At 36.0% G+C, this 26,073-nt stretch overlaps 1 protein-coding gene across 1 annotated transcript in view; it reads right to left on the bottom strand.

Moving 5' to 3' along the window:
* Positions 1-26,073, bottom strand: part of LOC150085334 (cyclin-L1-like) — a 303,690-nt gene that overhangs the window by 83,086 nt on the left and 194,531 nt on the right. Inside the window, exons 4-5 of the mRNA XM_090373159.1 lie at positions 22,526-22,646; positions 9,734-9,798 (exon numbers count right to left, since the gene is read on the bottom strand). Coding sequence (XP_090229285.1) covers positions 9,734-9,798; positions 22,526-22,646 — 186 coding nt within the window. The remainder of the gene's footprint in view (positions 1-9,733; positions 9,799-22,525; positions 22,647-26,073) is intronic.

Raw genomic sequence — 26,073 nt, 5'->3', positions numbered from 1 at the left:
TAGGTCATTTTGATGCACTGCATTACAGCAGAACAACATGTTCTATCCAGTGTCGTCTGCACTAGCTAAAAGTGAAAAAAAAAAAAAAAAAACCAATCCCAGTTGAAATTGAAGTTTGCCGAGGTTAGAGAACCTTTACAGGTTATGCTCATTTTCTCAACAACCATGCAATGCTAAAAAAAATACAGTGTATATAAATTATTTACCTAATTATGAAGCTCGATTAAAATTTTATAACAATAGGTATCATAGAATGGTTTGCTGCATTTATTAAAACAACTCAAAGAATTTCTTAACATAATTTCTTATCACACAACTGCACTTAGTAAACCTTCACATGGGCACCTTTGGTAGCACATATAATGTCAAGACATTAATCAAATTCTTTCTAGGCGTTTTGAAACACCTCTTGAGAAATGGAAGTCACTGCCTGTTCAAATCTGGTCTTTTAAGTTTGTGACTTTTTTTACATACACCCTGTCCTTTATGTAGCCCCATACAAAGAAATCCATCGGTTAGGAATTTTTTTTATTGAGGAAATCATGTATGTGCAAGCTCCAGTGTGGACAATGACTATGCAAAGAGTTAACAATGACACAGAATTAAAAGACCAGATTGAACAGACAGTGACTTTTATTTATCAAGAGATACTTAAAAACATTTGGAATGAAATCTGCTACCATCTTGACATTCTACCTGCTACCAAAAGTGCCCATACGGAGGTTTAATGAGGTGGGATTGTGTGATAAGAAATTCTTTGAGTTGGTTTATTGAATGCAACAAATTTATACTTATTACAATATTTAATCATGCTTCATAGCAGATGAATAATTAATAGACACCCTGTATTACTATGATACTTTTATATCAGCTATTGTCAAAAATTTTTTTGTCCAGCAAATAGAGCTCCCATGCTCATACTATTTTGCTTTTCCTACCATAAAATCTTAATTTGTTTTATTATACATGTTTTCAAACTGGCTTTTAATTTTTTTTTTTTTTTGATGCAAAGGATTGGTAGAAAGAAGTATTTTACCACTTCCCCCAACCAAAATTGTGTGAACACAGTTTGAGAATTGCTGATATAACTCATTAGAAAGAAAATATAGACTGTCAATGAATGAAAGTTTGGCCAGTATGTAAATAAAAGAACATAAGTTACAGCCATCTTGAATTACTGAAACTTGCTGAATTTCAGATGAACAAACATTAACATAACACCATCCTTGTTCATTTCTACCATGCCTAAATCAAAATGCAAAGATTTCAAACAAATATAACAAAAATTCAATAACAATTAATATAGTCAAAAAACTTAAAAACTGTTGAAGATGCAAACACAATTCATGTATGTGTAATAAATATCAATTTTAAAGAATTTTGTTCTTTCATTTCAAATTAATAGTATATTAAAATGAAGGATTAAAGAAAAAATGAGGGCAATAACAAAATAGCTGTTTATGATTATATTAAATATATACTTCAGGGTCATCAGTAATCAATGTAAGATGATTAAATTTGTAAATATATACTAATGGCATTAGAATTCAACTTATTCATACATAAAATAACATTAGTTTCCTATTAATATTTGTCTTTGTTAAATTAAAAATAATGTGTAATTATTTAAATATTTATTTGTGTCAATATTAAAGGAAATAAATCCAGTTACCACTGAAATATGATCAACACTTAATCACATATAAGATGTTGCCACAATGAAGGTCAATTTATTCTATTCAACTAAGATTTCTCAAATTTGTAATAGAGAAACTAAGATAAAAACTGACCTAGAAAAGTACTACAAGTTAGTTGTAAGGTGAGTCACTGAACACGTTGCAGTAAGTTGCAACTCACAGCAACATGAATTTTAAAATTGAGACTTTGGATTTGAAATTAAATTTCACTAAAACAAGCATTAAGATCCATAGGATTAATTACCAATAAATATACTTTCAAACATTATTTAAGCCCAGGATTTTTCTATCACTGGATTTCTGTTTCAATCGACTGTTAGATACCAAAAGATTAATATTGCTTCAAGATAGATTTTGCTCTCTTCAGAAATGTTGAGTTGAAGTTTTTTTTAGGGTTATGGCACTGTTACCTACAGCTGGCTGCCAAGAACATTTCCAATGTTCCTACCCCCCCCCCCCCCCCATGAATGGATCACTTGAATCAATGAATCTTTAAACAGACTTGTCAGAGATTTCTACAGTTCAGGTAGTCTAGTTAAACATTTGCCCAAAGACAGCCACTCTGCAAACACATGCTTCAATATCTCTTGTACTTCAGTAGCATGCATTAACTTTAAGTGCTTCAATCTGTCTTTCTTTTTAGCATTTCATTCTACATATTAGTAACGTATGTTTCTACATAGTAATAAATGTCCACTAAATATTGGTCCACTTTCATAGGATTGCAGGCTCCTTTTCAACCTACAAATTACTGTATTTGCTGGATGATAAGACACCACTGGATTTTAAAAGAATTTTGAAAAAAATATTTCAGTGCATATATTTCAAATGCAATTTTACATATTTGACCAAAATATCTTTCAGCTGCCCTGATTCCATGTTCTATGGCATAATTTAACACCTTCAACTTGAAAACCAACGATGTAAAAAACCTTCTGCCTTATACCATTTTGTCAGGACTACAAATTTATAACAAATTCAAACTGCTGTACTCCATGAAACAGAGAGAGATACTAAGAGACCTCTTCCTCCACCCTCCAAGGAGACGCATTGATTTATAAAAGGAATTACCATATTTCCCCATGTATAAGACGCACCTTAATTTTGGGGACCGAAATTTGAAAAAAAAAATGTATTACATAAAGTTATTGAACTCAAGTTTTATTCATCATAAAATTCATACAACTCATCACTGTCAAAACTCCCATCCATCAGCTTGTCCTGATCTGTGTCTGATGACGAATCACTGTCTTCATATATTGCCTCACTTCTTAAATGACTTGACAACGATCTCAATCTTGATATTATCCCAGGATCTTTTCACCCAGGTACAAACTTCTCCTATAGTTGGTTTCTTCACTCTTCCTGCTGGTGTCAAACTGTCCCCAGAAGATTTCATCCATTGGTTCCATTCGTCTCTCATATCAGCCTTGAAGGGTTTGTTAATGCTGACATCAAGTGGTTGGAGCTGGGATGTCAAGGTATGACGGCAAGTTTTGTTTTTTGCTCTGCAGCAATCTTCTTTGCGTAAGAGCCCACCTGGTGTCCTGCTCTAAACTTTCTCAAACCAGATCTCCATCCCATCCTGATCCATCCGACCCTTTCAAGAACGCGGACAATCACTCCTCAAGAAATGTCTTCTTTTGGCATTGTTTTGTGTTTGAAAATCAGCATAGGAGGCAGCTTGGTTCCGTCGACACAACAAGCTAGAACAACTGTATAATGGCTCTTTTCATGTCCACTTGTCTTCACAGTTACAGTTTTCAACCCCTTCTTATCAAAAAAAAAAAAAAAAAAAAAAGGACATCAAATTGAAGGGGACTTTGTCCATATTTGCAATCTGTCCCAACTCAAACTGATGTGTCTTCCAACATTGAATGACAAAACGATGAAATTTAAGGACCTTCTGCTCATAGCTTTCAGGCATCTCTTGGGCAAGTCTGGTGTGTGTACACATGCTTAGTCCATTCCATTTCATGAACCTGAAGTACCAATCGTGTCCTCCTTTGAAATCAGTAGCTTCTTTTTCATCAGCAATTCTTCTTGCCTCATGCTGAACCATCTTTGTGGATACAGGAATTCCAATTGTCCTTTGCTCCTCAATCTATATCTTCAATTCTCTCTCTAAATTAGGCCAATTTGCTGACTTGCCTCTAATGGCCTTCTTCCGCCGTGGTGTTTTCAGTAGGGTTTCTTCTTCTTCTTCCCGTAGCCAGTCTTGGATTATTTTCTCAGTTGGAGGAGGACCAAACTTACATTCAGCAGCAAGATTTCCATTCACTTTTAACTTGAATTCAGCACTGTACGAAAATCTTTTCTGAGCCATTTCGGGGCAGAACGTGGCAAAACGTAACCTAATATACTGGTAACAAGTGCGAAACAATGAGCGCAAAGACAACAAGTACGAAAAAGTGGGATATGCAAGTAAAAAAAATCTACAACCACTGTATAAGACGCACCCAGTTCTTAGACCCCAATTGTTTTGAAAAAAAAAAAAAAAAAAAAAAAAAAGGTGCATCTTATACATGGGGAAATACAGTACTTATTCTTGAAGGTTATGGACAACATTAACCAAATGATTAATAATACAAGTAATTTGGACTGACTGCGCTGCATATGTAGTTCTCAGTGGAAATAGACGAGTTCTAATGATATGTGTAGGAGCTCACTCATCCAATATTTTCCTGCAGCGTGCCACCTGGGGCATATCTATAAGCTGCTGGAATCAAATCAATATCCCAACCCCACTACTAATCCGTGCCACCAAATATTTTTGCTAAGAAAATTATTGCATGTTTTAAGTACTTGTAATTAAAAAATTTACACGATTTTAAGTTTATAAAAAAAATTTCATATAGGTCAGGGGTGGCCAACTTAATTTGTGATGCAATCTACTTTTTTTCTTCAAAATGTGCCGCAATCTACTATCTCAAGAATTTCATTGCATGTGGTTAAAAAAGTTAATCAACACATATTGAAAAATATTGTTTATAAATTTTAAAATTAAATACAATTCAGAATTCTTATTTTAAATTCACACATATTTAAAATTTTAATTTATGTAATGTTTGTGTCTTCCTGTCATCTGCCAAGCTTTTAAAAATCGGGGATATAACGTGATAAGGCCAACCGTAAATATCTTTTGTATGCAAGTCCGTAAGAGTAGAGTGATTCTTCGTCTTTGTTTCCCCCACCCCCCAATATGAAAAGGCCGATTCACATAGATATGTGGAACCAAAACAGGAATTTAAAAGTTCACTGCATTTGACTTCCTCTCTTTGCAACTTGACTTTCTCCAGTCCAACTTTCCTAACAGTGAGGTAATTTTCCTTGGTGATTTTAATGTTCACAACTCCAGGTGGCTTCCGTTTTCTAGTCACACCGACCCAGCAGGTCGAGATGCTAAGGCTTTTGCAATTACTAATGACCTAGCACAGATTGTTCATTTACCTACAAGAACACCGGACAATCCTAATCATACAGCCAATACGCTTGATTTTTTCCTCACAAACAACCCTTCTACGCACACAGTCGAAGTGAGAGGTGCTTTAGGCACTTCAGATCACAACTTGGTGATTGTCTATTCTCCAATGGAACCTTTATCTCATGGCTATTCCCAACCTCGTGTTGTTTGGCATTACAAGAATGCAAAATGGGATGACCTGCAAGACTTCTTTTCCCTGGTCGGATTACTGTTTCAAAACTTCTGATGTCAACGTTTGCTCAGATCGGATCAGTGAAATTATTCTTGCAGGAATGGAATCCTTTATCCCACACTCCACTTTAAAATCTTGTCCTTTATCTAAATATTGGTTTTCCAATAAATGTGCTAAGGCTGTCCAAGAGAAGAATGTTGCATATCGTAATTGGCTTGTTTCTAATTCTTCAGTTTCATTTTCTGCCTACACCAAAGCTCGCAACAATTGTAAAGCAGTTATTAATCAGTCCAAACTAGATTACGAACAGGCTAAGAGTAGAAAACTTGTTTCTTGCCCTAATGGTAGCTGGGCATTCTGGTCTCTTGCCAAAGCTATTGGCCGCACCTTTTGCCCAACTCTGCTCCCACCTCTGTCCAAACCAGATGGTTCCGTTGTCACTTCAGCCAAGGATAAAGCTGACCTGCTAGCATCCCATTTTTCTTCGAGCTCATGTATTAATGATCTTGGTAAAACACCTCCCACCATTCCCAAAACGCTCCATTCAATGCCTCCTGTGGTCTTCCGTCAAAAGGATATCAGAAGGATTTTGATGAATCTTGATGCTAAGAAAGCTCCAGGTCCTGATGGTATTTCTCCAATTGTTCTCAAAACCTGTGCTCCCAAACTTACTCCTATTCTTTGCCGCCTTTTTTCACTTTCTTATTCCACAGGTGTTTTTTCTTCTGCTTGGAAATTTGCTTATATCCAGCCAGTTCTTAAAAAGGGTAACAAATCCCTCCCATCCAATTATCGTCCCATTGCAATTACTTCTACTCTTTCTAAAGTAATGGAGAATTCAATTAACCGCCAACTCTTAACTACCTAGAAAACTTCCGTCTGATCAACGATCGCCAGTATGGATTCCGTCAGTGTCGATCCACTGGTGATATTCTGGCTTATGTTACCCATTTATGGACTAATTCAATGGAAAGTTTCGGTGAAACACAAGTAGTGGCTCTTGACATCTCAAAGGCTTTTGATTGTGTTTGGCATAAAGGTCTTCTAAACAAGCTTCCATCTTATGGTTTGCCAACTGTTTTTAGTAATTGGTTATCCAGTTTTCTCTCTGATCGCTCACTGAGGGTGATGTTAGATGGCTCTCTGTCTTCTAACCTCTCTACTAATGCCGGTGGCCCCCAATGTTCAGTTCTTTCCCCCACTCTTTTCCTCTTGTATATTAATGACCTTCTTCCATTGACTGGAAATGCTATCCATAGTTTTGCCGATGATAGCACATTGCATTCCACTTTCCATTTTGAGAAACCTTGTCCTGCTCAATCAGCTTCAACGTCTCGAAAATCTGCTACCAATTCCTTAAATGCCGATCTCCAGGTAATTCTCCAGTGGGGCAAAGACAATTTAGTTGATTTCAATCCTTCTAAAACTTAGTCTTGTCTTATATCTCGCAAAAAGGATTCTTCTGTTCCTATGCTTATCTTTAGTGACACTCTGATTTCTAGGCAAAATGATATATCTCTTTTGGGGATTACCCTGACTTCTAATCTCTCTTGGCACAAGCACATTACAAATATTGCTTCCTCTGCATCTAAAAAACTTGGTTTTCTCTTTCACTCTCAGCATTACTTTTCTTCCAAACAGCTGCTCACTCTGTATAAATCGCAAATCCACCCTGCCATGGAATATTGTTCCCACATCTGGGGTGGTGACCCCAAAACCTCTCTCAGGCTTCTTGATTCCATTCAGAAGAGGGCAGTTAGGTTAATTAATGATTCATCTCTAACAGAGTCTTTTCCACTCGCTTTCTCATAGACGTACTGTTTCTGCTGCATGCCTCTTCTATAGATACTTCCATGGGCACTGTTCTTCTGAATTGGCTTCTATCATTCCTGCTCTCTCTTTCAAAACAGTCCGAACACGTGCCGCCACCAGCCAACATCGATTTACTGTCCAACTTCAAACTCAAGAACCAACTTTTCATCTTCCTCGTTTATTCATCCAACTGCCGTTTTCTGGAACAACCTTCCTTCATACGTATTTCCTGAAAATTACAGTCTACAGAAGTTCAAGTCCAATGTCAACAAATATCTTCTTTCGTCTTCTCAACCTTCAACCCAAGCACGGTACTAAGTACTATAGGTTCTAATACCTCTCGTGTTTGGGGTTCACTTAAAAAAAAACATGCACCTAGTGTATGGATTAGCAGAGGACAATGGACGACACGCGCAAACAAATGGACGACCACCATTTGTTTGCACATGTGCATCAAAATTTGTGCAATTATGGGTCATTTAGAGGTAACAGGGGTAGTGCGGGCAGACCACGTTCGATGCGAACTCCCGACACGGAAGAAAGTGTGTTGAATGCCATCCAGAATAATCCTACTACCAGCACACGTGCCATTGCTTCTGCCTTAGAAGTGTCTCGTTGCAGTGTACAGCGTGTCTGGCACGACGTTTCCTTATACCCCCTTTCATCTCCAAAGGGTTCAGTTACTGCTCTCCCAAGATCATCCTGCACGTGTGGCTTTTGCGCAACGGTTTCTCCAAGAAAGTGTTCAAGACTTGAATTTTCCAGCCTATGTTTTGTTCACGGATGAAGCTTATTCAATCAGCACAATGCTCATGTGTGGGCGCACAACAACCCACACAGTGTGCGTCACAACATCGCCTCGCAATAAATGTGTGGGCAGGTATTGTCGGTGACTGCTTAGTCGGTCCATACTTGTTACCATCCCGCATGAACTCGGCTAAATATTGGATCTTTCTTGAACAAGTTCTACCAGGGTTACTTGACGATGTTCCAGTAAATGTGAGACGCAACATTTGGTTTCAACATTACGGGGTGCCTGCCCATTATGGAAGGTGTTTTCGTGACCATTTGAACAGGCGTGTTGGGCGTCGATGGATTGGCTGTGGTGGATCCGTTGCCTAGCTCCCACGCTCCCCTGATTTATCGAGCCTTGATTTCTTTCTGTGGGGGCCCTCAAATCTATCATGTATGAATTGCCTGTGGAGACGGAAATGGATCTCGTGCAGAGTTGTCTGTGCTGCTGCTGCTACTGTCAAAGAAACTCCAGGTGTGTTCGACCGTGTCCGCCAATCCATGCTGCATCGGTGTCACGCATGCATCGCGTCTCATGGTGGATCCTTCGAGCATCTGTTGTAACATCATGAAATGCATCCATCTTGTTCTCCATTGTTAATATTATGTCAAATAAATGTTTGTCACTAATTACTGTCTTGTGTCATTTCTGCTTCTTGTGCCTCTGCTACTACTTTCCCGTGACGTTTCCGGTTGTGGGTTCCTATGCGATTCACATTCCTTTAGATGTTACCTACCTCTCCTAAATGTTTGTACCAATATTTTTGAGACACCCTGTAGAACTCTTAGTGGGTCCAAAAACAAGAATCTCACCCAATGTGTTTTGTGTGATATTACTGAAAATGCAGTTCTTTAATTTGAGCACATTTGTAGATGATGAAAGACAACATATTAAACAATTTCTTCTTTAAATCCTTGTGTGATTTTCGTTGCAGCATGTGTTTATAGTTATCCTAACTAATATTACCATCAATACTGCACACTCCCTTGGTGGCAACTATAGGAACTTTTTAATATATATGTATATATAATATATAATTTGTGGGGAGGAAAAAAGGGTAAAATTCCCATACTCATAACAAATACACAATTTACTTAAAATTTCTCTTCATTATTTTGCAATTAAAAAAAAATGAATTTACACATACTCTAGAATTCTGACATAATACTTTACAATCATAAATAATAAACTGTTGGAAAATAATTATATAATGATAAATTATTGAATGAATTATTGAAAACTTAAACATATTAAAATATAAAACTAATATCATTCATCATATCATGATATGCTTATATCTATGCAACATAAGTTAAAGAAAGAATTTATTTAAATAAGATAACCTTCAAAAAATATACAACTGGCATCCCACCAATAAAACTTTCCTGCTGACGGGGATCCAACCAGAGATTCATGACTGTTATCCTTTTCAGATGACCTGAGAATCAAGTGTTTGACCTGCACTGCTTGAGATGGAGAAGGTCAACATAGCCAGTAGCTTGGATCATTGGATACAGGAAACGATGAAGGATCCAGGACATCAGCAGCCACGATGGTTGATTCTGGTTTCACATCTACTTACCATATCTGGTCACCTAAGCTTTGCTAGGTGAAAACCCAAACAAGTAACCCAATTAATACATGCTTAATATTTGCATACCAGCACACAGTCACCAAGTTTCTTTAAATTTACCTGCATTAGAAATAGCACTACTAAACATATATGTTTAATACAATAACTTGTATTAATCTCTTAAGACAGATAAGATACTTACCACGCTGTCTGCATCAGCCTGCGATTTTTACACTTCAGCACTAGATCCAATAAAGTCACAATAATCTAAAAATATACAATAAAAAATTTTAGTAAATGTGTTTAAACTAAACCATGAAATAATTATTGTAGTTGGTATTCCATTTATTTTGAGACTATTGATATGGTATTTGATAAGAGAATTTAAATAAAGATATGGTCTCAGTAAATATTTGAATTCTACGATAGTTGGGTTCAGACAGGAAGGCTGTGAATACAAATATCATTAGCAGGGACAGAAGAGAATATCGCTGCCATATGCACAATGACTTTGTACAGTTCCTCGAAATCTGTCCATTGTTGGCCAAACTTGCAACATCTGCAGACAAGTTTAAAATCAGAGATTCTCAAACCTTTTTTTTTTTTTTTTTTAACTCTATAACCATTATATATATATATATAAAATAATTTTCTAGTATTACTACAAAAAAAAAAAAAAAAACCTTGTGTGGCACTTTTCATTACAGTAGAACTTCATTATTTGTCAGGGTACAGGACCAAGACCATGACAGATAATCGAATAGACAGATAATAGAATATGTACATTAAAAACATTATACAGGGTGTCTCAAAAATATTGGTACAAACGTTTAGGGGAGGTAGGTAACATCTAAAGGAATGCTTGTTTGTTATTTGGTTTTTAGGAGCATTAGCAACTAAGGCCATATTGCTCCGGGGATATGCGGTCGTCATTCCCTGACTTTTCCGCATCCTCTGTATTTGGTGGTCACGGGCTCGAACCCCGGTTTAATCAAGAAGCATGTGCTACGCACTGCTGCTCTTGCCCACCTGGCTATGGAGGCACCCTCTAAAGGAATGCAAATCGCATAGGAACCCGAAACGTCACCATGAGTCGGTACATGGCGGTGTTCTTCGGTTTGCGAGAGGGAAAATTTCTGGTTTACTCATTCAAGCAGTAGTCGCCGCATGAAGAGCATGCATCGATATACGAACTGTGAGGTGGCAGACATGCACCTAGTGTATGGATTAAGCAGAGGGTCCACATGATGTGCGCCCCCATGCGGCACAACATCGCTTCACAATAAATGTGGGCAGGTATGGTCGGTGACTGCTTAGTCGGCCTATATCTGTTACCATCCTGCATGAACTCCGCTAAATATCGGATCTTTCTTGAACAAGTTCTACCAGGATTACTTGACGATGTTCCAGCAAATGTGAGACGCAACATTTGGTTTCAACATGACGGGGCGCCTGCCCATTATGGAAGGTCTGTTCGTGACCATTTGAACAGGCGTTTTGTGCGTCGATGGACCCATTGCCTGGCCCCCACACTCACCTGATTTATCGAGCCTTGATTTCTTTCTGTGGGGGGGGGGCCTCAAATCTATCGTGTAAGACAGAAATGGATCTTGTGGCGAGACTCGTCTGTGCTTCTGCTATGTAAAAGAAACTCCAGGTGTGTTTGACCGTGTTCGCCAATCCATGCTGCATCGGTGTCACGCATGCATCGCGTCTCATGGTGGAACCTTCGATGATGTCACAACAGTAATCATCTGTTGTAACATCATGAAATGCATCCATCTCGTACTCCATTGTTAATATTATGTCAAATAAATGTTTGCCACTAATTACTGTCTTGTGTCATTTCTGCTTCTTATGCCTCTGCTACTACTTTCCCGTGATGTTTCCAGTTATGGGTTCCTATGCGATTCACATTCCTTTAGATGTTACCTACCCCACCCTAAATGTTTGTACCAATATTTTTGAGACACCCTGTATATACAATAGACCGGGCCATCTAACTTGTTTGTTTTATTACATAATACACAACCTAATGAAATTTAATTAAACTTTATTTATTTTTTACTGGGTCATCAAAAAATCACAGTACAGATATCTACATACATACCTATTTTTAATATTTTGACTTACATTGGTCTAGTAATGTCATAAAAAAATTTAAAAGAAAACAATATTACATAATTAAATTTCTTTTCTAAAAAAGTCAGCCAATTTCTTTTGTTTCATTACCCCTCGAGCCCTTTGTTGAGAGGAAATGTTATGAATTTTATGCAAAAGTAACACTTGCGTAGCATCTGCTTCTTCTTGTGCCTGTAACCACTCAATGCACTTTGACAACATGGTTTCAGCTTCACAGTGGCTAATTATGTTTGTCGTTCCATTATCATCAGCAGCTTTTTCTTCTCTAGTTTCAGAATCATCCAAAATTGTCATCACTCTTTGCACAATTTCATCGTCATCTGAAATTTTGCATCTGAAGTCCATATCCAGCCAATCATTTACTTCCTCCATCGAAATATTTTTAAAACCAGGAACATTCGAACATCACTGCAAAATTTCTTTTGGAATGGCTTCTGTATCAGTTGAATATATTTCTGGCCACAACTTATTCCAGCTTCTTTGTATTGTTTGAACTGGAACATCATTCCAGGCATCAGCGACATTGAAAATTGCATCTTTTATAGCGTAGCTTTTCCAAAATCCATATCTAATTTATTTTCTGCCGAAAGAAGTTTTTGAATGAACATTTTGCGATAATGATGTTTCATACTCTCAATTACTCCCTGGTCCATCGATTGAATGAGAAGTAGTGTTTGCTGACAGAAAGTTGCATGGTATTTGCCATCATCACTTTTCAAATCACATACGTGTATGGGATGAGTAGGTGCATTGTCCATCAGTAGCATTGCATATTGTTGTAAGCCTTTTGATGCCAAATGTGATCTTACACATGTTACAAATATTTTATGAAACCAATCATGAAATATATCTTGGCTTATCCACGCATTGTTTTGTGAGAAATATTTAACTGGCAAAGCATTTAAATTAATATTTTTAAATGATCTAGGCTTTTCTGGTTTTCCTATAACAACCAAAGGAAATTTATGACTACTGCTGGCATTAGTACATACCATTACAGTGATACAACCTTTTTGGATCTTATATCCCAGTGCCAGTGTCTTTTGAGGTAGTGCCTTCCAATTAAGGCCAGTCGCATCGCAGTCGTATATTTAGTCTTTAACCAAACTTCAATCAGCTATTTCCTTCTGTAGTTTTTCACGATAAACAGAAACTGCTGTGCTATCTGCACTTAGCTTTTCACCCTGGATTGACAACTGTCGAATACCACGGAGAAACTTAAATTTGGTCAACCATCCGATGTTAGCCTTGAATGAAGGATCTCCGCATAGTTTTTTTATTGATATCAATAGCTTTTTTGATTATTATAGATCCCGATAATGGAATTCCTTGGCTACATTTTTGAACAAACCATTGAAACATTGCAGTATCCAATTGTTCATTTTTAGCAAGCTTCGTTATTTTATGACTTTTAACATTGCCATCAGTGGTTTTCAAATTTTGTCTGTATCACACTTTATATCAGTTACTGTTGTTCTTCCTATTCCATAAACCGAAGCTATACTTGTAGCACTTTCAACTTTCTTAGATAATTGATTATTTCAATTTTTTTGTGATAATCCCAACACTACTCGTTTACGTTTCTCTGTCATTTCAATGGGTTTGCTAAATAAAAATTATTAAAATATGAAACAAGAGGTTAAAGTACAACCATATAGAGTGAGTTGTAAACAAAGATTGAGTGAAACGTGGCACCAATATCACAATGTATTATGGCGTAGTGGAGTTAAGTGATGGTTAACAGAGACTGATGGTAAATAGGATGACGGACAATCAAAGTTCTACTGTATTTTGTTTCTTAATTTTTGCTAAGTAAGCTGCTATTTATTATTTTTCTTTTTCATGTATCACTACTCTGAAGCAATATACTAAATATCTGTGGCATGCAGACAATAGTTAGAAAGTAGAAAGTACTACTTTAGTTAACCTTTTCCCTATAAAATACAAAATGTGTAATGCTGTAAATTGGACACATGAAGACAAAAATTTAAATTTTTTTAATAAAAAACACATATCTTTGTGAAAATCAACTGGATCTAAGTCATAATCTGTTCCCGAATTAAGTGCATTTGTCAAAAAAAAAAAAAAAAAACTTACCAGTGCGAGAAACAGGAACAGGTTATCAGTAATGATGTTGTTATTTGGTTCTTAGGAGCATTAGCAACTAAGGCCATATTGCTCCGGGGATATGCGGTGGTCATTCCCTGACCTTTCCGCATCCTCCGTATTTGGTGGCCCACGGGCTCGAACCCCGGTCTAATCAAGACGCATGTGCTATGCACTGCTGCTCCTGCCCACCGAGGCACCTATCAGTAATGATAATCCATTCCTGAATCTGTTAAGTCTCCTGTAATTCCATTGATGGCTACTTCACATCATTATTTTACACACGCACACACACACACACACACGCACACACACACACACACACACACACACACCATTTCTGAATTACTAAAATAAGATAAAGTTTAATGACCTTCTTTGCCCTGCAGTGGTATTAACATAAATTTACAATTCCCATTTTATTCAGAGACAGCACCTCTATGTTACAGTTAGCAAGAAAAATCAGACAAGTAATTCATATAAAATTTTAAATGAAATAACCAAGAGGTGGATTCAACAGTCCTATAAAAGAGTTGTACACAATGAACTTATATATATATTGTGTTGGCAGTTATAATGCAATTATAACTATGTTGACAATGTGCTCTGTGTACAGATGTTCAAAGTTGTCAGTCATTAACTAATCTGCTTTAATCAATATCATGTCATTCAAAATAATAATTTTACCTGAAAAGGTTACTAAATTTTTTAAACCAAATCCTTATTCATAAAAAAAAATAAAATATACACTTTATTTAATAAAAGCCAACTAAAGCAAGGCTCATTTGCATATCCAGATACCCTTCATCACACTAATAGGTATATATGGTTATTGCTGCATAAAGGTAAACCACACAGAAAATTAAATAACTTATTATTAAATTGGTTTTAACTATGAATTATCTCTGCAGATTAATGTTACTCTCAATTAAGTTGACAATAAAATATCACATTTATGTTATGTCATTTGGATACAGGAAGCAAGATAACAAAAACAGCAGTAGCTTGTACATAAATAATTTCTTGTACATTCAGAAATTTTGCTCTTCTTCTTCATCCAATTTCTTTGGATTTTTGTACAATTTATTTAGACTATATTGCCTTCATAAGTTTATTGAAGAATCAGATTATGCTAATTGTTATTTGGTTTCATATGCCATTTGTTTTAATGTTTCAGTTCTGTTTCCATTTCAAATCCTAATTTTAATTTCAACTGCTATTCAGTTTACCTTCCTCTATATGTTCTGAATGGTTTAATTTCCACTGTTAATGAATTTACTCTCATTTGCTCATTCTACACGATCTCCATAAATCTGGAATCAGTGTAAACTACAATTTACTTATTATTTATTGATTCCAAATTTTATGGGCAGTCTGTATATTTAAACTCAAGCACTAACATTTTTGCAAGTATGTACATACATATATTTTTCAAGGTCATTTCAAAGTATGCCGCAAATCATGGAGTAAGTACTACAATCTCTTAAGTGTTATAAACACTTAAAGTACTGTGCTCGATTATAGTCAGGCACCATATTCATCAAAGACAGCACGCACTCGACTGTATGCAAGCCATAATTCAACAGGCTGTACTGTGATCACATATAATCAAGATAATAAGAACTTCAGATTAAAATTAAATATAAAGTAAAGAATTGCCAACGAAAGAAACCACATCTCCCACAATTCCTTATACAGGTAGGACCTGTTTTATGACATGGTTATGTTCCAGCAAAACAGGGTCGTAAAACAAGACCAAACTATAATGTAATTGAATGAGATAGGTTCCAAAATTCTCAAAATTTTTCCAAGCATGCACTAATATTTCTGTTCTTTATAAATAATTAAATATTTTAAACATTTAATGCACATGTTTTATTTATACTTATATATAAAATAATTAATAAAATAAATTTTTACTTTGGTCCTGTGGAGTCATCACTTGAGTACGTATTTACTCAAGAGATGACTCCACTACCCATTTCGTCCACATTAAAAACTAAATCACAGTAGTAGTTGCCTTTGTCTATAAAGCGTTTAAATTCGGAAGGATACTCTTCCACCACTGCAATGTCAGCACTAGCAGCCTCACCACACACTTTCACATTGTGAATTTTACAACAGTTTTTAAACTGATGAAACCACCCTTTGCTGGCCGTAAATGTTTCACTGCTACCAGACTCCTCACATAATTCGTCAAATAATGACTTTGACTTGTCCAGAATTACCACCTGTGTAACAGGGATGTTATTTTGGTTCATATCATCAACCCACAACACTAAGAACTGCTCAATTTTTTCCATTATCTCACTACATGAATAAGTTGTTCTGGAGGATGACACACTTGTTATCCATGTGTGTGTTGCGCTTTTTTGATTTTATCAACATTGTTCATAATCGTTGATACAGTAGAAGGTACTAAACTCAACGCCTTACACGCATCTGACCGATGCTCAGCAGACTCCACGTGACAATCACATCTATTTTCTCCTTAACTGTTAGTGTTTTACACTCTTTTTGGCCCCTCGGCACAGAAACTGCCCTATGCTTAGAGCTCATAGTTACACAATAATTATTATTAATGAGAAATAACAATGTGTAACCCATTAACAATTGAGGAAAAATTCACAATGAAACGAACATGGCACACTGAATGTAAACAAAGAACCCTGGGGCTCACATCTAGTGAGTATGGGCTTGGCACACCCAGGGTCCTGAGCTGGATATCATCATTCTTCTCTTTCTTTGTGACTCCCTTCTCAAGATAACTTTTGGAATTTTTTTTTTCTGGTGCAGCATAAGTCTCAGGCTTCCTTGTACCATATGGCTATTAATAATAATAACGCTTGGCATAGCTATCATTCCACCCACAATGCACCACAAAAAACAAAAGAAACGCCTAGTGCATGTTTGGACTTGCAGGTGTTGCTGCAATGTGTTACTGAGCTCTGATTTTTTTGTTATTTTCAATTTTTTCAGGTAATATTTTGAAACAGTCATTAATGTGAAAAGTCGTAAAATGGACCATCATAAAACGGGACCTACTTATAATTAGTTGACTATCTTACAGTATATTGTGTTAATGTTTTCCAGACTAATTTTTTTTCCTTCTTTCTCAAAGACCATTGTTATGCATAGGTACATAATAATTTTATATTATTCCACAATATAACTTATAAAAACATAGTACTGGAAATATTTTATAATAAAAATTCAGAACTATTATACGATTTCAAAGAATATAGGCTTAGTGGTTCACAATAAAAATATTATGTCGAAAGGGGTTCACTAGTCAAAAAAAGGTTGGGAACTGCTGAAATAAATCATCAGTTAAAAATATTGGATGTCAGAGATGGAAGATATTTTTTGTTATAAACCACAAATGCATCATGCGGCTCTGAAGTACAGTATTTCCCCATGTATAAGACGCATCTTAATTTTGGGGGCTGAAATTTGAAAAAAAAAATGTATTACATAAAGTTATTGAACTCAAGTTTTATTCATCATAAAATTCATACAACTCATCACTGTCAAAACTCCCATCCATTAGCTTGTCCTCATCTGTGTCTGATGACGAATCACTGTCTTCATATATTGCCTCGTCCTCAGTTCCATCTATGGCATTTGAAATGCCACACTTCTTAAATGACTTGACAACGATCTCAAATTTGATATTATCCCAGAATCTTTCCACCCGGGTACAAACTTCTCCTATAGTTGGTTTCTTCACTCATCCTGCTGGTGTAAAATTGTCCCCAGAAGACTTCATCCATTTGTTCCATTCGTCTCTCGTGTCAGCTTTGAAGGGTTTGTTAGCTGACATCAAGTGGTTGGGGCTGGGATGTCAAGGTATGACGGCAAGTTTTGTTTTTTGCTCTGCAGCAATCTTCTTTGTATTTTTTGTTATGTGTGCCCTGAACTGATCAAGCACAAATAGGGTAGGTTTGCGTAAGAGCCCACCTGGTCTCCTGCTCCAAACTTTCTCAAACCAGATCTTCATCCCATCCTGATCCATCCAATCCTTGTCATGAACGTGGACAATCACTCCTCGAGGAATGTCTTCTTTTGGCATTGTTTTGTGTTTGAAAATCAGCATAGGAGGCAGCTTGGTTCCGTCGGCACTACAAGCTAGAACAACTGTATAATGGCTCTTTTCGTGTCACTTGTCTTCACAGTTACAGTTTTCACCCCCTTCTTATCAACAGTTCTGTTACTTCGGACATCAAATCGAAGGGGGACTTTGTCCATATTTGCAATCTGTCCCAACTCAAACTGATGTGTCTTCCGACATTGAATGACAAAAATGATGAAATTCAAGGACCTTCTGCTCATTGCTTACAGGCATCTTTTGGGCAAGTCTGGTGCGCGTACGCATGCTTAGTCCATTCCGTTTCATGAACCTGAAGCACCAATTGTGTCCTCCTTTGAAATCAGTAACTTCTTTTTCATCAGCAATTTTTCTTGCCTAATGCTGAACCATCTTTGTGGACACAGGAATTCCAATTGCTCTTTGCTCTTCAATTCCCTCTCTAAATCAGGCCATTTTGCTGACTTGCCTCTAATGGCCTTCTTCTGCCGTGGCGTTTTCAGTAGGGTTTCTTCTTCCCGTAGCCAGTCTCGGATTGTTTTCTCAGTTGGAGGAGTACCAAACTTACATTCAGCAGCACGATTTCCATTCACTTTTGCAAACTGGATCACTTTTAACTTGAATTCAGCACTGTATGAAAATCTTTTCTGAGCCATTTCTGGGCAGAACGTGGCAAAACGTAACCTAATATACCGGTAACAAGTGCGAAACAATGAGTGCAAAGACAACAAGCGCAAAAAAGCGGGAAATGCAAGTAAAAAAAAATTACAACCACTGTATAAGACTCACCCAGTTTTTAGACACCAACTTTTTCGAAAAAAGGTGCGTCTTATACATGGGGAAATATGGTAAGTAAATAAATAAATTTCATGAATTTGAAGTGCTGGTCAAGACATCGAAGGCAGATATTGTTTTGATATCGCAGACGGGATGCCACACAGATGTAAGGAATGCAGAATTGGAATTTGGGAAGTACAATGTGTACACAAAGGATACACAGGATAGGAAGGGAGGAGTTATACTGTTAGTTAAGAAACACAAAATCTAAGGCAGTACATCCAGTTGACATAATTGGACAGTGCAATGTTGAGTCAGTTTGGTGTGACATAAGCACTGGGAAAGCAAAGTTGAGAGTAAGAGTGTGTTATAGGCCTAATGACTCTGATGAGTACAAAGAACAACTGTACAAAGAAAGAGTGGGCCAGTAAATCAGAATGTCTTATAATGGGGGATTTTCACTTTCCAGATATTGGCTGGAACTTGTGGGTTCACTGGATAATTGTTTTCTACAGTAGCATGTTTGAGAGGCAACCAGAGAGAGTAATACTCTTGATCTGATTATAAGTAGTGGTTATTGATGCATTAAGAATCTGTACATAAGGGAACCACTAGGTGGAAGTGATCACAGAGTGCTGATGTGAGATTTATTCAACGAGGTAACCACCATAAGGGGTAAAGGTAAGAGATTTTGCTTTCGTAAAGGTGATTACGGTGGTCTGAAACAGTTTTTAAAGTCTATACAGTGAGAAAGCAAATTCTAAATGGGAAGCATTCAAAAAATTAACCTTGGCAGCTACTAGGCTTTTCATCCTGACTAAGAAATATTTTTCAAGGTTCTGGCCTAAATGCATGCAAGATGAACTAATGATTCATGGCAGAGAAGAAAAATTCATGGGATAAATATAAATTAACAGGTGAGACAGAAGCCTATGACAGATATAAGCTGGTCTGTAAACAAGTCACAATGGAGGTTAGGCAGGCAAAGGCAAAATACGAGAAATATTTGGCAAAGGATGCAAAGAAAAACAGCAAAGATTATTCTAAACTCTAGAAGGAAGGGGATGAATCAGATTGGTCCACTTGATATCAATGGTTCAACTGTTGAGATCCTGCTCAGGTAGTTAAACTGAATGAGTATTTTGTATATACATTTACACATGAGAAGTTATTCAGGGAGGGAAATGCCAGAAGTGTATTAAACTATGGCAGTGAGCTTAATAATTTGGCAATAACTGAGAGTAAATTGGAAGAGAAATTGTTGAAGATAAACACAAGAAAGGTACCTGGGATGGATGGAATCTATCCAGTTATATTAAAGGCGGCAGCAAAGGAAGTAGGCAAATCCTTAGCAATAATTATGACAGCTTTCTTGGACTCAGAGGAGGTACCCATGGACTGGAAATGTGCAAATGTGACCTCGATTGACAAAGGAGGATCAAAGGTTGGTTGGTTGGTTGGTTATTGGAAGTTTAATGGCGCATCAGTATCTAAGGCTATCATGTGCCAGAGGATCAAAGGGGGAGACAGGTAATTACAGACCTGTTAGTTTAACTTCTGTTGCAGGGAAATTAATGGAGGCACTGGTTAAAGAAGCACTGCAGGATCATCTAGACAAGACCAGTTATAGTTCAGACAGCATGGGGTTTGTTAAGGGGAAGTCCTGTCTGACCAATTTGATTGGATATTATGATGTGGTCACAGAGGAATTTGAAGCAAAGAAAATTTTGATATCACATACTTGGTAGTTGTTGTTGTTATTTGGTTTTTAGGAGCATTAGCAACTAAGGCCATATTGCTCCGGGAATATGCGGTGGTCACTCCCTGACCTTTCTGCATCCTCCGTATTTGGTGGTGATGGGCTCGAACCACAGTCTAATCAAGAAGCGTGTGCTACGCACTGCTGCTCCTTCCCACCTGGCTACGGAGGCACCCCCACATATTTGGATCTTAGGAAGTTTTTTGATACTGTTGCACATGGTTCAACTGTTGATGATCCTGCTCAGGTAGTTAAACCGAATGAGTATTTTGTATATACATTTACACATGAGAAGTTATTCAGGGAGGGAAATGCCAGAAGTGTATTAAACTATGGCAGCAGTGAGCTTAATAATTTGGCAATAACTGAGAGTAAATTGGAAGAGAAATTGTTGAAGATAAACACAAGAAAGGTACCTGTTGTACTGCTGTACAAATTGGAACAGTGTGGCATTAAGGGCAAGTTGCTACTATGGATAACAGGATGGTTGAGTGGGAGAAGGCAGAGTGGTAATCAATGGACTAATGTTATTAGTGGAATACCCCAGGGTTGGTTCAGTGTTCGGTCCATTGTTGTTTTCTGTATTTATTAATGATATTGATGAAGGTATATCAGGCTTAATTTCTAAGTTTGCAGATGATACAAAGGTTGGCAGGGTTGTTAATGACACTAATGACAGTACGCCAGTGGAACAGGATCTAGAAAAGTTGAGCAGATGGGCTCAGAGGTGGCAACTGAAGTTTAACCTTGACAAATGCAAAGTACTGCATATGGGAGGCAGTAACCCCAGAGCAATTTATCAACTGTGCGGTACTACACTAGGGTGGTAGAGAATGAAAAGGATCTTGGGGTAATTATGCAGTCACATATGTAGTGTTCTGAGCAGTGCACACAGTCTGCAAGAGTAGCTCTTGTGAATGATATAATGGAATTTTTGTAGCAGGGATAAGGAGGTGATTATCCTCTTGTATAAGGCAATGGTTAGGCCACACCTTAAGCACTATATACAGGTCTGGAGGCCTCATTTTAGGAAGGATGTAGAGCTGCTGGAAGGAGTACAGGGAAGTGCAACAAGATTAGTGAATGGAACAAAGGGTTGCTCTTATGAAGAAAGGCTTAAATTTTGCAAATTACAGTGTCATGTGACTAGGCACCTGTGAAGTGAACTGATTGAGGTGTATAAGGCTTTCAATGATCTGAGCAAGCTCAATGCTGATGGGATTCTTCCTCTTGCCCAGATTAATCACCTGGGGGGATATAAATTCAGATTGTGGAAAGACTGTTGTAGAATAGATGTGCGGAAATTTGCATTTAGCCAGCAGGTGGTTGATTGCTGGAACAAATATCTATCTGCCATTGTAGAAGTTGACAGCTTAAATAAATTAAAGTGGGACTAGATAAACATTTGGAGTGAATGGATGGGTGAAATGGGAAGGGGTTTTTTTTTTTTTTTTTTTGGCTGATGCTGCTTTCTTGCATCATATGCCTCTACTAATACTAATGCTCTAAAACCACTTAGCAGCCAATAGGACAAGTTTGGATGCACAGAGTATGTTGGTTAGAAAGACTACAGAGATTTTAACTACATCAATGGAATCTGACAACAATCCACTGATGTAGTCAACCAGCAGTCTTATCAAAGTAATAGTATGGTTCTTGAGGGGTTAGGATATAAATGCATATTTATAAAGAACCTTCTGTACGCTATCAGCAACCAACCTAAATTTTTGGAATTAAGCAGAAATTGTATAATTCTTATACAAATCATATGCAGAAAAATTTTGTGATTTTGAATTATTTGGCCTACAGAGGTTTTTGAAATCTCAATTTCACAGACAATCTCTCTTGCCAATCGTGAATGTCTTGGAAAGTACACAAGTACTGTTGTCAGGTGAAACCTACCAAGTGGATTATCCATAATATTTCCAATGCTCTTGGTTCTTGGAAATGTTAACCCATTGTAATGCTACCAAAGTCAAAATAACATTAAAAAAAATATAATAATTAAAGGATGTTTTTTTTTCTATGAGACAGCACCTATGTAAAATGATATATAAATAAATATTCGTTATAAAATTCTGGGAAAAGGTAAGGAGTACAGATGATTATAAAAAGTACAGTACCTTATGAGGATGCTTCACATGAACACAAAAACCAAGCTCCTTTAATACTCTTCTTTCAGCTTTAATTACTTGGTTCTTTAAATTTATATAATTCTGGTCCAAAATTAAGGGATGTATTGTCCTACAGAAAGTTATAAAAAATATATAATTAAAAAAAACACACACATATATATATATATATATATAGCTTTAACAAATATTAATTTAGATTATTCTCCTTTATGAAATATTAATTCCTGGTGGTAATATATGCTTTTCTTCCATTATCACAATTATTTAATTAATATTAGTACACCACAATACAGATTTTGCCACAATTTAAACTTACAATTAGCATTACATAATCCAACTTAAAACTGAGGTTTTTCTAGTGAACTGCAGTGTTATAATGGATGGTAAAAGAAGATATACTTAGAAAGCTTCTTTATTACAGTAAGACACCTGTGAAATCTGCACATTAAATCTATGAGAGGTAAAAATAAAAAGTAAGTTAATGTATGCAGTGCTTTAGGCACATTAGCAAATATTAACATTCATAATTTATAACAAAAAAGAGAGAGAACAAAAAGCAAAGACATATGTGAAGCGAGAATATTTCTTTTCTACACGCACTACCAATCACTTTCCAACTATTGGAAGGCAACAAACATAACATCTGCTTCAGCTACAATATATGGATAACCTATGTGATATGTATGGAAATGGGGGGGGGGGGAATTACTGGATTTCTATCAGTCTGATTTTAATGAAATTTGGGAAGGCTCAACAATGTTCCCACAAGATCTAAATATAAAATTTCAAGAAAATCCAAAATCCATCCACCGGGAGTCAAATTATGTGTGAGAAAAAGAAGAAAAAAAAAAAAAGGGGGAAAATAAAAATTGCCAGATTTCTACTTTTCTGATTTTAATGAAATTTGAATTGGCTCAACAAAATACCCAATTACAAAATTTCATGAAAGTGTCTAGTTACTGGGAATTTAACTGTTACCTACAGATGGATGGCCATAGTGATGCATATATGCTAACCTGCCTAAAAAGAAACAACCAAATATTATTATTTATTATTAGCTACATGGTACAAGGAAGCCTGAGGCTTATGCTGCACCAGCCAAAGGGGAAAAAAAAAAAATAATAATAAAAATACCCATGTTACCGTGAGTGAGTGAGTGAGTGAGAGAGAGAGAGTAGAAGGGAATCACCAAGAAAGCAAGAAAGAGAAGAATTAAAGAACAAATTGTTAAACAAAGATTAAATTGTCCTTATCCCAAAATGGATTTTGCCCAAGTGTGTTGATTTGAAACTATTTGTAAATGAGCATAGATAAATAAACAATAAAAAAAAAAAGTAAAACTAACAAATAAAATTTGAAATACAATGACAAGAAAACTAATCTTTCATGATACCAGTCAGTTGCCATTAAGGTAGTGCATGCATAGAAAGTTATGATTTATATATTACCTGGAGTGATCACGGGAATGTATTAGCTTGCTTCTGGTGGGCCATTTTGAATCCTGATTCCGTCCAAACACCAGACATTCAAATTGACTGGTGGTCTGGCACTGAGCTTGCACAGATATTCCAACTTATACTTAATTATGGGCTTCTATAGTACATAATATTAGTAGTCACTATTTAGTTTGATTAAATTTGACCAGTTAATTGGGGCCAGTGTGCCAAACTCTCTGAATGTACTGCCAGCTCCATTTTTATCATGTTATGGAGGCTGAATTGGGAAAATATACACATACACATGCATTAGAAACACTGGTGCAGCCATATCTGATTAAAGCTGATGTCACATATCTGGCCTGGCAGATCTTGCTGGCCACTAATAACAAACTATATGGTTTATATCACTTATTTAGTAAGAAGGTTTACTGAAATTTTTAAACACAGAACTGACTGTTGAATAAGAAGAGAAGCCAAGATTTGTGTGTGTTTTTAAAAATATCTCTGATCCTACATGCAAATAAACTATGATATGGCAAAGTCATACAAATAAACTATGATATGGCAAAGTCATACAAATAAACTATGATATGGTGAAGCCATTATTATTTTTTTATAATTCTTTTAACAGTTTGCTCCTGTAGGAAAAACTATTGGTTTTTTTACAGAATCAAGTGCAAAGGAGCATGCTTTGTTTTTAACAGTCAAATTTAGAAAGTTAATACTATTATTGTTTTTTACTTCAAGCATATTTTAACCTAGGATAGAATGAATTAATTTAATTATGAGGTAGGCTAAATATCAACTACAAATTATGTATTATGGAATTTCTCGTTATCATTAAGTATAAGTTAGAATAGTCACACAAATTGAATACCAGACCTCCCAGCTGATTTTGTAAATAACTGGTGTTTGGAAAAAATTAGACTTCTAAATGGCCAATCAGAAGCAAGCTCCTCCATTCCCAAGACTGCTCCAGTATATAAACTGTAACTTTCTATGCATGCAATATCTTAATGGCAATTGACAATGGTGTCATGAAAAATTAGTTCTCTTCTTGCCAATGCATTTTAAATTTCACTTGTTACTTTTACTTTTTTATTTTTGTTTATTTCTATGTGCCCAGTTATGAGCAGCTTTAAATTGACATACTTGACTGAATTGCTGTTTGTGATAAGAAGCAATTCCTTAATCGTTTCTAAATTTCCTTGGTTGCCTCCCCCCTTTTTAATCTCTTTTGTATGAAAACTTAGATGAGTACATTTCACAGGAGACTTATTTTAATAAACAAGCTTTATAAATATATCTTTTATTTTTACAGCAGTATTATATAATTCAAAAGCTATGTCCTTTCACATCACCACTTAAATCAAAAGTTATAGCTAAGCTAATTAATAAAATTACAATTAGTAGAAAACAAGTAATATATACACTATCATTCCAACATGTTCACATTGTTTTCTCTTAAAATAATAAAATTTTTTGCAGCTAATATTATTGTACAACTTTTGTAATAAGTAGACAGATGAACATGCTAAATTTGGGTGCATATAAATAACGATTACTTAAAAAAACCAAGAGAAAATAAAAAAATAACGATAAATTATTAGAAGCACTCATTGATGGAATAAATGGTCAAAGAGTAAGCTGTAAACTTTCAGACTGATGTTTAAAATATCTTCATTTTTAAAGAAAAAATAATATATCATTAAAACTTACATGCAATAAAAAATTACATACATATTAATTTTTTAGATATCATATGATATGAAATAATTATTCCTAAATTACACAAATCTGACACAAGACAACTTCGCCATCTCTTGTGGATTTAGAAAAGAAAATATCTGAAATTATGAAGTGCAAAGAAAGTAGGGGAGAAAATACCCTGAATGGGAGGCAGGGGGAAAACCTGTTAATGTAAATTGGCCTTATTAAGTTATTTACAAAATTGAAAGTTTTGAAAAATTTTCAGGCTTACTTTCCTTCTGTTTAAATTATTCATGGTAAAACTACATTTTATATTATACTTAAGTAATAAAAATGTTATAAATCCAAATAAACATCACAAAAGTATATCTGATATATTATTTTGTA

The sequence above is a fragment of the Mastigoproctus giganteus genome, chromosome 5 (assembly GCF_048544385.1).
Source record: "Mastigoproctus giganteus isolate SK-2022 chromosome 5, ASM4854438v1, whole genome shotgun sequence".
Lineage (NCBI taxonomy): Eukaryota > Metazoa > Arthropoda > Arachnida > Uropygi > Thelyphonidae > Mastigoproctus > Mastigoproctus giganteus.
The sequence above is the reverse complement of the archived record's forward strand: the minus strand, read 5'-3'. Positions and strand labels throughout refer to the sequence as shown.